Source organism: Anguilla rostrata, chromosome 2 (genome assembly GCF_018555375.3).
Source record: "Anguilla rostrata isolate EN2019 chromosome 2, ASM1855537v3, whole genome shotgun sequence".
NCBI lineage: Eukaryota > Metazoa > Chordata > Actinopteri > Anguilliformes > Anguillidae > Anguilla > Anguilla rostrata.
In genome coordinates, this window is record NC_057934.1 from 63,555,333 (window position 1) to 63,572,763 (window position 17,431).

Here is a 17,431-nt window from a genome sequence, read left to right on the forward strand (position 1 = left end):
AATACAGCACAGCACAGAACAGCACAGTGGCACAACACAATACAGCACAGCACAGTACAGCACAGCGGCACACCACAATACAGCACAGCACAGTACAGCACAACATGATACAGCACAGCACAGTGGCACATTACAGCACAGCATGGTAGCACAATACAGTACAGCACAGTACAGCACAGCAGCACAACATGATACAACACAGCACAGCACAGTGGCACAATACAGCACAGCATAGTAGCACAATACAGTACAGCACAGTACAGCACAGCAGCACATGATACAGCACAGCACAGTAGCACAATACAGCACAGCATAGTAGCACAATACAGTACAGCACAGTACAGCACAGCAGCACAACACAATACAGTATAGTACAGCAGCACAACATGATACAGCACAGCACAGCAGCATAACACAGCGCTTTTTATGTTCTTTTTTATAACCCAGATTTCAATATTAAATTAATCTGATTCATACCACAATCTACTTATTGTGCCCAGTTTTGACTGCATGTGAGTCATGACATTACTGTGAATGTATTCTGCAGTAAGCAATAACAAATTTCCCTGCTGCTGGTGAATATACACACATATATGTATATATATATATATATATATATATATATATATATATATATATACTAAAGTTACAATGAAGGTACGCTCAGCCAGCCAGAGCTGGTCATAACAGCTACAAACTGTTCATGTTTGCAGTTATATTGTGTAATATTCCACACTGCATCACAGTGATATTCCACTAAATAATGTTAGATTATGTAGATACATCTCCACGGGACATAAAGAACAAGGCCACTGGCCACATCTGCACTTCAAGGGCAAACCGCATTTCCCAGCAAGCCATGTTTGAAAACAACAGGTTGCGAGCTGACTGAAATGCCGCCTCTCAATAGTCGAAACTGTAGCAAGTCACACAACAGCACGTGGAGCAGCGCAGAGAAAGGCAGTCAAGTGTGGCGATTTCTTACAGAACTACTCACGCTAGGCCTATGCATTCCCTAAGACTGTGTTTTGCCCCCAGACACATTTTACGCTGTTTAGTGGTTAGTCCAGATTCCGTTCATTTTTTTTCCTAATTCAATTTCCACTGTCAATGTCTCACTGTCAGCACTTCAGGTTCGCACGAGATTTCCTCCGCCACAATTACGAGGGAATCATTAATCTTGTAGGCCTAATACTTATTTTACGCTATTAACTTGCTACCACTTATTTTAAACAGCATCGATGTCCTCGCCAAATTCCGTAAAAGGGCCTCGGTGCGGCGATTTAATCTAGACAGCTGCATTAGTCAACTGCACAGTAAAAGTAATTATGCTGTAAAATGACAGCTACGCATCAACCTCTCACAAAGTTGCGCTGCAGGCTAGAAGTCGCTGTAGCAGTTCATGTTAGCGCTTTACGTAGGCTACACGTGTCCAAAAGTCCAACTCAACTGAAAACAACACTGAAGCGTAGTTTCGTATTTTTTTTCAATGGTTATAATTGGGAGATCATAGTAAATACCTCTCCTCGGAGGCTGTCCTGTTGCCTTGCAACCGCCCCCGAAGAGAATCCAAATATGGATACTGTCGTCCTGCCTCGAAGGGGCGTGGTGAAAGGCCGAATACTAACTCCCAGGCTGACTGGGAGCTGCTTCTATATGGAAACCTGAACACGGTTCAGCGTAGCCAGACTGCAACGAGAACCTGGGTGTTGATCAGCTCAGCTTGAACGAAAGCAACTGCCGCTCAGAGAATCGCTGTATTGTACTGTGATCCATTAGATTTAGTCGGAGAACCCAAAGAGACAAGCGTGAATAAGAACAGATAGCAAAAGCAGAAAAAAATGCGCTGATTGACGACCACTGATCTCAACTGGACGCAAAAAAGGAAAAAGGAATTTGGCAGTTTACATACATTCGTTTTACGATATAATTGGGGAAAATGTTATCCTTACACTGAATTCTGCAATCCGGACTACTACTATTCGTCACGATCGACATAATAACAGAAAATCAAGTTCATTTTTCGATTTTTTTTTTCTTTTCATAAAATGAAGTCATTGTGAAGAGCACTCTTGCATTTTAAGACATATTGCACACATTCTGAAGAAACGTAACGACACCCTCAAAAAGTGGAACATTTGGCACTTTTTATCGACAATACAGTTAGTTCATTAGTTGAACATAAAATAGCTTTTTTATGTTAAACCTGGTTATACAGTGTGAATTTTTGTTTTTCCTCCGCTTTTAAGTTTTTGCAACACCGGTAGTCTACTTGGCCATTTATTTACGGAGGCTCAAAGAAAAAAAGGAGGTCAACAGGTTTCCCACGAATACTGACTCAAAATACTTTTTTTAACTACAGACGTGGATTTCCTGGAATTCTTCACTGATTCGTTCTTTGGAAATAAAAGACGATTTTGCTAACAAGAAAAAAAGACAAATAAAAAACAAACTCTTGTAAAATTAAGAAGATTTGGATGTTTGCTGGGGACTAACGCGCGCGTGCCTTTGCGTGAGAGTTCCACAGAGCGCCGCTGTCCTCGTGCTGAAGTGCTGAGCAGCGCCTGCCTCGTGCCTCCATAAATGCACAGTCCATTGCGGAGTCTCGAGGCTGGGCGGCAAGATGAGCTCATGGGTTCTGTTGCTCGCGGCGCTTGCGGCATTTGTGCGGTGTGCTTGCACCGAGGTAAGACTATGCCAGTGCTTATTTTACGGGCATTTCCACAATGTTCCAAATGACTTAAGACTGTTTTAGAACACTTTGATTTGGTGCGTGCTTCGACATGTCTAAGTGATTTTCACCTGTTTGATTCGTTCTTTCTCGGCTGAAGCTAAGATTGGACTTCAAGTCTAATATAATTTTTGAATGTGTGTGCTTTGTAGATAGTATTGTAAGCAAAGGCATGTGTGATACTCTGAATGAGTTGACTTTGTGTTAATTGATAGCAATTGGTCTTATTAGCAAGAGTTTAGAAATATGAATCATCTGTCACAAGTGTGTCAGTACCGTGTTTTGTCTGATTACATTGCACAGCACGGTTTCTGACTGCTGTGCAATTGCCTCTGACTCCCCTCTCCCATATTCGTTGATTACTATTGTTGAGTCCTATAATTATGCATAATGGAGAAGAATATAATGGTGGTTTTTCAGGGTAAGCTAAAGTCTGCTGTGGAAAACTACAAACATTCCACTTGTGCCGTAATGGCTTGAATGAGATCTTATGCTTTACCCTAACTGTTTCACACCCGTTGAGCTGACAGGTTGACTGAAGGGGATATACTTTGTGTATCCAGTTATACCAACGGTGACCCAATTTCACTTTGACAATTATACTGTTGAAAGTATCCACATTGGGGGGGGGGAGGGGGGGTTGTCTGTTGGTGTTTAAGAATGTGACGTTATCCTCAATCAGATTAATAAGCAATGTCCATCTATGATGGTAAGAGAATGTAAGCCCAAAGAAAAGAGGCTGGAGAGGTTACCAGGAAATATAATGTTAACCTCCATGTTAGACTAAGGAAACAAAAGAAGCGGTGTCCTGAACCACGGAATAAAAGCTCATTTTCCCACGGCCTCCCGGCTCTGCAGTGCGAGCGTTAGCACGCAGCGCTGCTAATGAAAAGAGAGTCTGGAGACCCGGTCTTCAGCAGAGCGCAGCTGAATGAATGAATGAATCATTGCATTTACATAGCACTTTTCCCAACGCTCCGAAGTGCTTTACAGTGATGAGTGGGAGCTCACCTCACCCACCACCAATGGGTGAGGCACCCACCTGGGTGATGCACGGCAGCCATTTCGCGCCAGAACGCACACCACACATTAGTGAAGGTGGAGAGGGAGAGAACATTTTTTAGCCAATTAAATGAGGGGATGTTTAGGTGGCAGTTGGAGAGAGCCAGATTGGGAATTGGGAAATGGCCTTGCACACATAGCCTGTCTGTACCCAGGGGGACAGTGCCCACCAGAGACTCTCTTTAAGTCCTGCGTCTAAAGAACGGATTGGTTAATAACCTCATTTTGAACTTGATATAATAATGATACTGATAAGCCAGGCACATTGCATCATTCACTGTGCCTCCTAATTAGTGGGCCTCAAAATAGGCCCCGTCAAAGAGTGTGTCTCAGTCAGAAAGTATGTAAAATAGCATCCTGGGGCAGTGCATTTTGTAATGATATAACTACAGTGTCTCCCCATTTACTCACACATTTTTGAGCTAGGGGGTTGTTGTAATCTGTCTCTTTGTGTCATATAATTTTTCCATGGTTGCAAGAAGAATCAAAGCAGTACATGAGAGTACTCAGCCTAACAGGTCTGAACTTTATTATGTTTCATGTGGAGCAAAAGGACAGAATTAGCACCATTTACAAACGGCTGCTCATGATGTCACAGCAGTTTAAGGGTTTGGATGGTGAGAACTGGCTCTTGATGTGATCGTGGTCATGGTCATGCGCACATAACCAAGGCTAACCAGTGAGAAAGCAGCTGTCCAACGCGTGAAAAACTCCTTCGTTATTCCTCGAAAGAGTGACATCGAACCGGAGTGAAATCTTTGTGTTTGTTCTCCGCCCCCTGTCTTCTCCTCCTTCCTGCATGCGGGGAAAACATACAGGGCGAAGTCAGAACAAGCCGTGACAGATAGCTCCGAGCGATGTTTTAAATCAAAAACTGTTCGGTCCTCTCTTTCATTTAGCTATCTATCCATCATCCGCATATCTCTCCATGTGGCGTTTGGAATCTGTGCTTATAGTGCATAGGTCTGTTTGTTTTCCTGTGTGTGTGTGTGTGTGTGTGGGTGTGTGTGTCGGCAGTGGGCCAGTCCTGTAATCATGTGTCATTACAGCTCACATTTCTGCCCTTAATACCTGTTCCTGACATTCCACAGCCGCTTCATCTGCCAATAAGGCTCTAACCCCTCCCACAAGGCTGGGAGGAGGAAGTGATGTCAGCGCAGTGGAAGTCCAGTTTGCGGAATGAGTGCACAACGCCTGACATCAACTGACCCAGTCCGACTGGTGACGCACTAATTGTCCGGGAACGCTGATGAATTTGCTGGCTGGCCTCCTGTCTCAGAGTGACCCGGCGGGTGTTCTGACACACTGACTGACTGATTGTTCTGATGCTTCTGAGAAAAAGCGTGAGGAATTCTGGAAGTCATTTAAGTAGAGGCAGATGAAAGGATGGGAGAAGGAACCATACATTCAGAACAAATTATTGTTTTTTATTTTTTAATAAGTCCAGTGAAGTTTGAGTTAAAAAGAAAAGAAAAGAAAATGCATTTATGCATTTATTCTTACCTTCACTGTGAGGAGAAGGGAACCAGTGTTTAACTGGCTGTGCAGTGATCATTTTCCTCTGTAGTCAGACCAATGCAGACTGAGCGGTGTAAAATACAAACACAGGTGTCCAACGTGACTGACCACCTACTGTACTGCAGACCAGAGCTTATCTGGGAGACGGAAGTTGAGCATGTGCTGACAGATACTGAAAAGAGAGGCAAAACAGCACATTGTGTTCCCTTACATATCTACCCACACACACACACACACACACGCAGACACACATGCACACACACACAATAATACCCAAATCTTTGTACTCACTCACACTGACACACATGCACACACTCATTCAAATCCAGAAATGTATGGAAACACACACACACACACACACATACACATGCATGCATGCACATACACATACACATGCACATACACATACACAATAAAACATGTTTGTACTCTCTCACACACACACACGCATGCACACACACAAACATAGTCAAAACCACTTGTTTGTACACACACACATACATTCTCAACACACACACACAGACACACAGAAGTGGCACAAACAGTTTACTTTAAAAACAGAAGAAAGCACAGGTATTATGCACAGGTAGCACAGGGTCTTTATGTGACTCCAGTGGACAGACTGACTGATACCTTTGTAGTTGAAGTCCGGATTTATTACTGTGCACTGAGGGAAGCTGATCATAATGACCGACTGATAACAATAACCTATCAGACAAATCAGACCCGACATTCTCACTCAGTAATTTCACCTCCAAGTGTACGTGTCTGAGTGCATATGCATGCGTGCATGCATGTGTGTGTCTGAGTGCGTGCGCATGCGTGGGGTGTGTGCGGGTGTCGGTGTGTGTGCTTGTTTGTTTGTGCGTTTTTTTTAGCCGTTGCTGGGTGGTGATGTCGCATTTTTCCTGTTCAGACACACAGACACGTGATACTGAACGCGCGCTGCGAGGGAACGTCCGAACATTGAACAAACGTTAAAAACAGTTTCTCTGTAAACGCCGGGAGGGGGGTGATCATGACTAACCCCGGACATCACAGACACACGCCCATTCACGGCGCTTCCTCTTTTCCCCCGTTTTCTTTCTACTTTTCTATCCCCTCTGATCTCATCCTTCTTTCTCAGCTCGCCTGTTTTAGTCCCGTCTCCCCGGCTCAGTCCGCCGTTGTATGACTGCATCCTGCGCTTCGTGATAGCACTTCCTGTTCGCTCTGTGCCTCTCTGTGCCGCCCGTTGTCTTCCTCGCTTTGCTGCGGGGCGGCATCCGTCGTAATTCTCCACATGCCGCACCTTCCTCTCCACCTTCGTTCGCTCCGACGCAGAAATGTCTGTCGTTCGTCTGCTCGGTCAAAGCTGCCCAAGCAGCGATGGTGAGCCCTGGCCAGTGTGGGAGCTGCAATAAGAGTCTGTCTGAACAAGTGTTTTAGTCTCGTGGTGAGACTAAAAATCATATTTTTTTGTCCCTGAAGTAGAAAATATTAGTTCTTTCTATGTTACTGTTCGTTTTACAAGAGATATTTTCTTACCCCATTGGAAAATCTTGAAATGAGTCCACCTGTCTGACCTCATTGGCAATATTTTTGTCTTATTTAGCAAAAAAAGCAGCAATAGAAATAAGCTTTGAAGTGTAAATATAAAGCTAAAATACTTGTTGAGATTGGCTGTTTTTTTTTGTTTTTTTGTTTGCAGTGAGTAATTATGGGAAGAGAGTAGTGTGGTGTAGAGTGGCATAGTGCGAGTGATGAAGTGTGCTGCGCTGGGTGTACTGCAATAGGTAGTGACGAGCAGAGTCAGTTAAAATCCGGGGCTCTCTCTCCCACAGGGGGACCCTCTGCCTCCTGCCCTGGTGGAGCTGGTGAGGAGCAGTCCCATCTCCTCCATTCAGGACCTGCAGCTCCTGCTGGAGCCTGACTCCGTAGGTAAATCTGCATCCCGACACTGCGCTGAGACGCGCGCCGCGCCGCTGCCACGGCAACACCTCCGCTCACTGAAACGCACTTAAGACGCCCCGCGAAGCGCTAACCTGCGACGCTGGGCTGCCGTTACACGCCATGCGCGCAGCGTGACGGCCTGCTGTGCCGCGCCCCTGAATTTAACCGCCTGTGAGAAAGCGTCCGTGCGCCGGGCCCGCGCGGCAGGAAGAGGCTTTGATCGGACGTCTCTGAGAGGAAGCCGGGACCGGGAGCCGTTCCCGTGGTTACGTGGGAGAGAGTGGCACGAGGAAGCCTTGGCACAATGCGGGGCGGCCTTGAGGGCTCTCGTGTCGGGGGGTTTTACGGAGAGGCGCGCGGCAAGGCCACGCCATTGTTCTCCCCCAGGCTTCCACACCCCACCCGCATAAAATGGCCGCCACAGCCACAGCCTTGTCTTCACTGTCCCAGAATGTACAGTACCGACATGGACAGAGCGAGGGACTAATAGAGGCTGACTAACAGACAGGGAGTTGTGCGCTACGGAAACTGCGAACACGCGCACGTTCAAACACATACTACAAGCACCCCATTCATTTATTAACGCTCAGACACCTGCTGGGGCTATACTGTACATACAAACACGCTTGCATGCATACAAGCACACGTGAGCTTGAAATCTGGAGATTTAACGATTGTCTGTTGTGCAGAGTTTCCTATGTTTTCTGGTGTTAACTAGTTAGCAAAAGATTGTATAGCATAGGCGGCGAAGGCTGCCCATTATGTTAGGATTGTCCTGAACCTGCTTGTTCTGCTCAATTAAGCAGAACATCCGTTTAACTGCAGACCCCCCAGTTAGCAGACAAACTTGTTTTATACCATATCATCACGTGGTGAAGTTTACTTTGTTTATGATGGAAAAAACGCCACGGTTAAATCCCTTCAGTCCCTTCCTGGTTGTATTTAAAATAATCAAATGCAGTCAGGGCCCGTACTTTTAATGAAAAGTTTTAACGAGAAGTGCACAATATTAATTTGGCCACGTTAGACTCCATTAAGGAAAAAAATGAATCAGCTGCTAATGGGGCAGTCGCTGGAAAACAATTAAAACAGCTTCCCTCCCCCAGTTTCACTCCCCCTTTCTCGCAGACAGCCACCGCTACAATTACACTCCCATATATCTTCAGTCAGCCATGATTCTGATGGCTCGCAGACAGAAGGCTAAAAATAGCGTCAATTGTTCAAACAAGTTCCCTTTGTGTTCGGAGCGGTGTTTCAATGTCAAGTCTCACACTCACTGACCAAAAATGCAGGTTTTTATGGTGCCCATTATTGCTATGTTGATAGCCTCATTTGAAATGAAGTTATCAGATAATAAATTAGCGGTATCTAAATGACCCAACCGCTCCCTTACTTTCCTGTCTTTCTCTCCTCCAGACGAGGACCCAGACAGTCAGACTTCTACGCGTCACCACGCCAACGGCACTTCCAAGCGCCTTCCCAGAAGCCTCGGTGAGCCCTTCTTTTCCCTGCTCACTCACTCTTTCCTTTTATCTTTCTCCCTTTGTTTCTGTTTCTTCTTCCCTCTCTGTCTCGGTAATGCCTGCTGCAATGTAATATTGATCAGTGTGAAAAGGACCTCTCACAATGCAGTAGTGTATCAGTAATTATATACTGTAATATATCATGGTTAAATACAGTATAAATATTACATATACAGTGCATATATTTATGTGTGTTTGTACAGTGAGTGATGTGTGTATGTGCAATGTGTGATGTGTATGTGCAGTGTGTGATGTGTGTATTTACAGTGTGTGATGTGTGTGTGTACAGTGTGTGATGTGTGTGTATACAGTGTGTGATGTGTGTGTGTACAGTGTGTGATGTGTGTATGTATAGTGAGTGATGTGTGTATGTGCAGTGTGTGGTGTGTATATACAGTGTGTGACAGTGTGTGTGTACAGTGTGTAAAGTGTGTGTGTACAGTGTGTAATGTGTGTGTACAGTGTCTGACAGTGTGTAATGTGTGTGTGTACAGTGTGTGATGTGTGTAATGTGTATATACAGTGTGTGTACAGTTTGTACAGTGTGTGACAGTGTGTAATGTGTGTGTGTGTGTACAGTGAGTGATGTGTGTGCATACAGTGTGTGATGTGTGTGTACAGTGTGTGATGTGTATGTGCAGTGTGTGATGTGTGTATTTACAGTGTGTGATGTGTGTGTGTGTACAGTGTGTGATGTGTGTATATACAGTGTGTGATGTGTGTATGTACAGTGTGTGTGTACAGTGTGTAAAGTGTGTGTGTACAGTGTGTAATGTGTGTGTGTGCAGTGTGTAATGTGTGTGTGTGTGTGCAGTGTGTAATGTGTGTGTGTGTGCAGTGTGTAGTGTGTGTGTGTGTGTGTACAGCGTGTAATGTGTGTGTGACAGTGTGTGATGTGTGTGTACAGTGTGTGGTGTGTACATACAGTGTTTGTGTACAGTGTGTAATGTGTGTGTGTGTACAGTGTGTAACGTGTGTGTGTGTGCAGTGTGTAATGTGTGTGTGTGTACAGTGTGTACAGTGTGTAACGTGTGTGTGACAGTGTGTAGCGTGTGTGTGTGTGCAGTGTGTAATGTGTGTGTGTGTACAGTGTGTACAGTGTGTAATGTGTGTGTGACAGTGTGTAGCGTGTGCGTGTGTGCAGTGTGTAATGTGTGTGTGTGTACAGTGTGTAACGTGTGTGTGACAGTGTGTAGCGTGTGTGTGTGTGCGGTGTGTAATGTGTGTGTGTGTACAGTGTGTACAGTGTGTAACGTGTGTGTGACAGTGTGTAGCGTGTGTGTGTGTGACAGTGTGTAATGTGTGTGTGCGTACAGTGTGTGCAGTGTGTAACGTGTGTGTGACAGTGTGGCGTCTCTCCCCGGTCTCAGCGCTCGAGCAGGCGCAGCTGGCCCTCTGTAAGGTGCGGACGGAGGTGCAGGAGGTCACCCGCGACATGCTGGACCGCCGCAACGCCAACTTCATGCTGTGGCCCCCCTGCGTGGAGGTGCAGCGCTGCTCCGGCTGCTGCAACTCCAGGACCGTGCAGTGCGTCCCCATCGTCACTCGCACCCGCAACCTACAGGTACATACACCTCACCCTGTCTATAGGCCCTGTACTTATACCACCACTCACACACCAGCACTGTGTATGGCTACTGTACATATACCACCACTCACACACCAGCACTGTGTATGGGTACTATACATATACCACCACTCACACACCAGCACTGTCTATGGGTACTGTACATATACCACCACTCACACACCAGCACTGTCTATGGGTACTGTACATATACCACCACTCACACACCAGCACTGTCTATGGGTACTGTACATATACCACCACTCACACACCAGCACTGTGTATGGGTACTGTACATATACCACCACTCACACACCAGCACTGTCTATCAGTACTGTACATATACCACCACTCACACACCAGCACTGTCTATCGGTACTGTACGTATGCCACCACTCACACACCAACACTCCCTATGGGTACTGTACATATACCGCCTCTCAACCACCAACACTCCCTATGGGTACTGTATATATACCACCACTCACCCACTAGCACTTCCTATGGGTACTGTACATATACCGCCACTCACTCACCACACTCCCTATGGGTACTGTACATATAACACCAATCACCCACCAACACTCCCTATGGGTACTGTACATATACCATTACTCACACACCTGCACTTCCTATGGGTACTGTACATATACCACCACTGGGGGTACTGCACTTACACCTCCAGCACTCCCTATGGGTACTATACATATACCACCACTAACACACCAGCACTCCCTATGGTGACTGTACAGTACATACTGTATACCACCACTGTGTGTACTGTACTTACACCACCAGCAATCCCTATGCGCCCTGTGTACATAGCACCACTGTGGGTGCTCAGTGTGTACCTTTACTCACACCGGATACCTGCAAGTACTAACAGCACAGCTCAGTGGGCCCGCGCCCGCGGGCATGTGATCTGTATAACATGCCTTACGCTTCCAGTTTGCTCGTCATTCCCATAATTCATTTTTCTTGGGCTGACGCCCTCATTCCGGAACGCTCCCAGCGCATAGCAAGGATATTACATATCACCTATTTTTACCGGCGGATATTTGACACTCAAAATTTTATATTACGTTGACAGTACCAATCAGTCACTTTGCCCGAGGGTATGGCAGCGAGGTCCCTGCTGAATCGAACCTGCAGCTCCTTATGCTGGGCTGCCTAACCCTGTCCAACCCTGGAGAACTACTGTCCTGCCAGTTCTCATTCCAACCCAAACAAAGCACACCTCGTACAACAGCTAGAGATCTCATCGAGCTGCTGATTAGTAGAGTCTAGTGTGACAAAATTAGAGTTGAAACGACAATCTATGGGACAGTAGATCTGCAGGAACAGGGTTGGACCGCCCTGTACTTATGTAAGAAGCTGAGCGGTAGTAATAGCAGCTCTCCTTCCTCTCACAGGTGATGAAGATCCAGTACATCAATATGCAGCCTTCCTACGATAAGGCCGTCATATCCGTCCAGGACCACGTGGAGTGTCGCTGCCAGAGCTCCGCCCCCCCTCCGGCCCCAAGAGCCACGCCCAAAAAACCCCAGCATGCACTGCAGCCCCAGCGGCCGGCCCCCAAAACCCCGCCTCTCAAAACGCCGTCCAAGGAGGAGCTGCACCGCCAGGACGAGCTCAAACAGAACCAGAACCGGAACCTCCGGCCGGACGACAGGGACTCACAGCGCCCCCTGTGGCCGGCCAAGCGCGTGACCGCGCCGCCGCCCACCGCACAGACGAGCCGCTCGCCCGCCGCCGCCGCCACCGAGGGGAGGACCCAGGCCGAGCGGGCGCGCAGCGAGCCCCGCCCGAGCGCCGCGGAGGAGAAGGAGCCGACGCCGACGCAGGAAACGCTCGGAGCTCGCCGAGACCCGGGGGAGGGGAAACCGCCCCATCGCAGCGGCGACGGCGGCACGGTGCGGCCCCACCCGCACCCCCACGGGCAGAGCCCCAACGCCACGGCCCATCACACGGGCCCACAGAGACCCACCGAGGGGGAGAGGGAGGACAGGGCACACGCCCACCACACACAAGCTGGTTCTCCCCCCCAGCTGGGCAGTGAGTCACACAACCATGGCCACAGCCATAGCCATGACCACAATCACAAGGATGACCACAAACACATCCACAATCACAGCCATAGCCATGACCACAATCACAAGGATGACCACAACCACGACCAGAAACACAACCATGACCACAGCCATAGCCATGACCACAATCACAAGGATGACCACAAACACATCCACAATCACAGCCATAGCCATGACTACAATCACAAGGATGACCACAACCACGACCAGAACGGCAACCATGACCACAGCCATAGCCATGACCACAATCACAAGGATAACCACAACCACGACCAGAAACACAACCACAAACACACCCACAATCACAGCCATAGCCATGACCACAATCACAGTCCCAACCACAGTGACAGCCAACACCACAGCCACAACCACAATCACACTCGCAATCACAGCCATGACCACAGCCACAACCACAATCACACTCGCAATCACAGCCATGACCACAGTCACAACCACAATCACACTCGCAATCACAGCCATGACCACAGTCACAACCACAATCACACTCGCAATCACAGCCATGACCACAGCCACAACCACAATCACACTCGCAATCACAGCCATGACCACAGCCACAACCACAATCACACTCGCAATCACAGCCATGACCACAGCCACAACCACAATCACACTCGCAATCACAGCCATGACCACAGCCACAACCACAATCACACTCGCAATCACAGCCATGACCACAGCCACAATCACACTCGCAATCACAGCCATGACCACAGCCACAACCACAATCACACTCGCAATCACAGCCATGACCACAGCCACAACCACAATCACACTCGCAATCACAGCCATGACCACAGCCACAACCAAACAGAGACAACAGAGCAAAGGCAACATGTTGTCAAGCCGCACAAAGATAGAGAGCTTCCTGAAATGGAGGAAGGACGATTGCTACAGCCAAGCCTACAGGAGAAACAAGAACTTTTACTGCTTCAAAGAAAAGACCAGTTAAAAGAACAATTAAAACAACAAGAACAATTACAGCGACATCATCATCAACAAGAACATCATTTACATCATCAAGTGCAGGTGCACACAACCACAAAAAAACCAGGTGATTTGAAAATTCAGTATGTCTGTGTGTGTGTGTATGTCTATGTGTGTTTCCGTGTGTCTGTGTGTGTATGTGCGCATGCACACGTGTGTGTGTGTGTGTGTGTGTGTGTGTGTTTGTCTTCCCTGCAGTTTCCTCTCGGTTGATCATATAAACGTATGCGTCCTGTGATTCTTCTTCAGTTCCCCGGACATTGGAAACGCAGAGAGGAAATGGAATGCATTGTCAGAGCCGGCCAATGGGAAGCGGGCGAGCTCTGGCGGTGGCGGTTCGACACAGCGCCTCTCACCCATGTGCTTTTCTCATTTTCCCAGTGACGCCAGCGCCGACGCCAGCGCTGACCACGGAGCGCCCGCCCCCGCCCCCGCCCCCGCCCCCGACACAGCGCCCCCCAAAACGACGGACCCCGTTCCGCAAGAGACAGCGAAAGAACCGGCCAAGGATCAGCAAGGCAACCATGAGGGCCAGGCTGATGTAGAGAGAGCAGGCCACAGGTGAGAGGGGGAGAAGGGGGAGGAGTACAGGGAGCCTCTGACACTCACACACGTAACAGCTTTGGTATGAATGACAAGGCTTTCGTGGACAGAATGATGGGCGGAGACACCGCAGGCTGTCAGTCATTCTCAACAAAGTGCCGATTGGTTGGAATCGCTCTTAACATAGTGGAAGATACTGTAGCCATACTCTCTCCTGTGAATTATTAACCATCATATATAAATGAAGCAGCACACTTACGTGAACTAGCAGTTCATTTGTGTACGTTAATTAACCGGATGCATTCCTCTATGTTTTATCCTCTCTCCCACAGGGTGATAGTATGGACCTTTCACCTCGGTGCACATCCAAAAGTGACCCTGAAGTATTAGGACACACAAGAAATTGTCTTCTGGGTGGACAATAGCCTCTCCATTTCTCTGTAATTGTTGTTGTTGATATTTTCAAAATATAAATTATTTTCAATGGTTTACATCTTCAGACTGTAGACAGTATGCTCTGTGACAACAGCAATAACAGCCCCGATAACTGTCTGATCAAGAAACAAGCTCGACTGGGAGGAAAAAAAGTCATTTTAAACTGCTCTTGAAATACTGTCAATCAATGTAAGGTGAATACGTTTGACAGTACTACAGCCCCCATCAGCCACTGTGCTTCTGATCTGCTGGACCCTCAGAAGCTGATTGGACAGAGGGCTTTTGAATGTCCCGTGGGCCTGGGCAGCCTGTGCTGTCCGGCCTTCACTGGAGGGAGAAAAGAGGAGAGGCCGATGAACTCGCCGAGTTTGAGCCACCCAGCTGCCGTCCTGATCCGACCGCCGTGGAGGCCCTGGGCCTTCCGTGGCGCCTGGATATGAAGCTCGCCGTTGTGCCGCAAACAAAGGAGGTCTCTTAACTCCTACACCTCACGAGAACGCTGGCCTTTGACTGGGCTTTCGGGAAAAAAAAAAAAAAAAAAAAAAAAAGACGCGGTTTCCTCAGCCCTCTATGCCCCAACACTGAAACAATCCGTTACTGGACAATATCAGTTCGATGTGGAACATCGAGAGTCATGTGATGTCATGCAGGTCATTTGACCATCCGCACTGATGCTCCTCGTGCGGCTTGTGTCAATGACGAGTGGCAGGACTGAAGTGGGCGGGCCTAGAATGTCTTGGGCTGGATTGGGCGGGAATGGGCGGAACTGGCCTATTCACGGGTCAGACACCCTTGTAGGCCGCCAGAGAGTCGAACCTGCTGAAGGGCTAGGGGAGAAGAGTAACCCTGGCCAAAAGCACTGAAAACCAAAGCTCAGGAGTACCAGAGAGTTAGAACCCACACGTGTACATAACCACATGCATAATTTGCTCAATAATGTATAGTGATATATATATATATATTTTTTTTTTGGTTAATATATTTTCTATTTAATTTAAGCTTGACACTGGAACTTTCAAGGATTGCATTCTAACAGTTGGGGGGGGGGGGGGGAATAAAATATGAGGGTGATTGCACTGGTCTAATTAGTTGAACACTTGTGCCAAACTTCTGAAGTCGACGCAGTATTAATGCGGCACTGAATGCCACAGTGTACAGTGTGATTGAGGGCAAATTACAGATGTGTATTCACTAGCGGGAAAACATCAGTGTCTGCCTTTGTCAGGGTCATTGACTTCAGCACCTTCCCATTATGTCTTTGGTGAAGAAATCTCACTGAGCTGAATTAAGCTTGAATATGCATTTTAGAAGATTTAACTGCACCTTTTTTTGCTGCTGACTATGCAGTCTTACATGCGTGTCTTACATGAACTTCAATAAAAAAAAAAAAAAAGGAAGTTAGGAAGTTACCAGGCTAAGCAGTCACGATAGCAGGCACTTCTGTAGAATTATTGATATTTCCTGGTTACCACAGAAGTAGGACAGAGCTCAGTGTTTTCCAGATTTACCCATTTTCAAAGGGATCAGAAGTGCCCTCCAAATTCTACACCCTGGATCCAACAGCAAAAGGCAGACTACTAATGTGCAACACTGTCAGTGATGGGTGTCAACAAGTGACACACTCTACAGCAGAGAGACTAAAGTCTGACCCTCGAGGTCATCAGTGCAGCTGGTTTGTACGTCTCTTTGGATAAAAAGCATCTGCCAAATAAATGTAATGTAATGTAATGTAATGGTTTCTTCTTCGGCCTGATAGTCCATAGTCCAATGATGTCACTGATTGGCTGGAGATTACACTCACCTGCTGCATCATGTTTAAACCAGTCGCTGATTAGAGGGGAGGAAACACAAACCAGCAGTACTACTGACTCTGAGGTCCAGATTTGAGTGTCCCAGCTCTACAGCATCCAGGACGCTGTGATGATGTATAAGATGACTGTTGGGTGGGGGGGGGTGGATGTGGGGGTGGGGGGGAACCAACAGTTGGAAGCCGTATAATATTCCCGTTGCTGTACAGTTTGCAATTGGGCGGGGACTGGAGCCCTGTCAGTGGGTCATACTGTGGGTCCAGTGCGGAAGCTGTCTCCAACCGAGGCTGCGATATTCTGCGGTGCGCTGCTGTAGCCGCGGTGAGGGCACTGGGAACGAGCCGATTTATATTTTTAAACTCAGCGAAAGGTCACATACTACTGAAGCACCGCTGCGGTGCCGCGGCGGTCGCGTGCAGAGAGTTCTCGTGCTCCCTTTTCCCGTCCTTCTTCGGCTTTCTGGTCGGGAATAACGGAGGCGCCGCGGCAGCCAGTTGGAACTAAACCCCACACAGTGTCGATTGTCTGGAATCGCCGCGGCGGTTTGTGTCTTACTGCCGGTTTGGGAGCCCTCTCTAAGCCGCTCAGAAGAGCCCGTTTGGCCTGAGCGCATCCATGAGGTCAAAACCGTTAGCTAGCCTAGCAATGTATGTAAATGTTACAGAATATTTTCTCACCGTATTTTTTAAGTTATTTAAAAGGTGGTCATTGTATCTCATTATGTCGACTGTAATTAATTGACGTTTTTTAATGTTATCGTTTTTATTATAATGAATGCTATTTTTAATGTTATCATAAAGCCAGAATAATATTAATATAAATATGTTGTGTAACATGTCTTTATTAAAATTTACAGTCTCGGTTTTGTAACACTGAAGTCTATTATCCCATTCCCTAAACACACACACACACTACATTATTTACTCTACACTTACACCAAACACGTGGACCAATAAATACACACAAAAAACTATTTTTATATAAAGTTCTTATTCATGAGGCTGACTCTTTCTATTTGTATTTGTGAGAGATGATAGCAGCACCTACTTCTACAGTGTGCTCCCTTCCCTTACCCCAAAGTTCCAATTCTTTAATAGAGTTAATGTACAAAGTCCCAGGGATTTCATTAATATTTAAAAACATAATTAAGCCATTTTTAAAAATGTAGTTAGCCATGTGCAAAATGAGACAGTGGTAAAAATAGCAGCCTAAAAGAC

At 47.1% G+C, this 17,431-nt stretch overlaps 1 protein-coding gene across 2 annotated transcripts; it reads left to right on the forward strand.

Moving 5' to 3' along the window:
- Positions 1-1,668: 1,668 nt before the first annotated feature.
- pdgfba (platelet-derived growth factor beta polypeptide a) lies at positions 1,669-17,091 on the forward strand. 2 transcript variants are annotated; one of them, XM_064323760.1, is made up of 7 exons: positions 1,669-2,686; positions 7,135-7,231; positions 8,660-8,734; positions 10,137-10,330; positions 11,746-13,495; positions 13,810-13,989; positions 14,304-17,091. In XM_064323760.1, the coding sequence occupies exons 1-6, from the start codon at positions 2,624-2,626 to the stop codon at positions 13,971-13,973; spliced, it is 2,343 nt and encodes a 780-aa protein (XP_064179830.1). In that variant the 5' UTR covers positions 1,669-2,623; the 3' UTR covers positions 13,974-13,989; positions 14,304-17,091. The 2 variants fall into 2 exon arrangements, with proteins under 2 accessions (XP_064179830.1, XP_064179831.1); XM_064323761.1 differs by having other exon boundaries at positions 2,664-2,686; positions 7,135-7,227.
- The last annotated feature ends 340 nt before the right edge of the window (positions 17,092-17,431 follow it).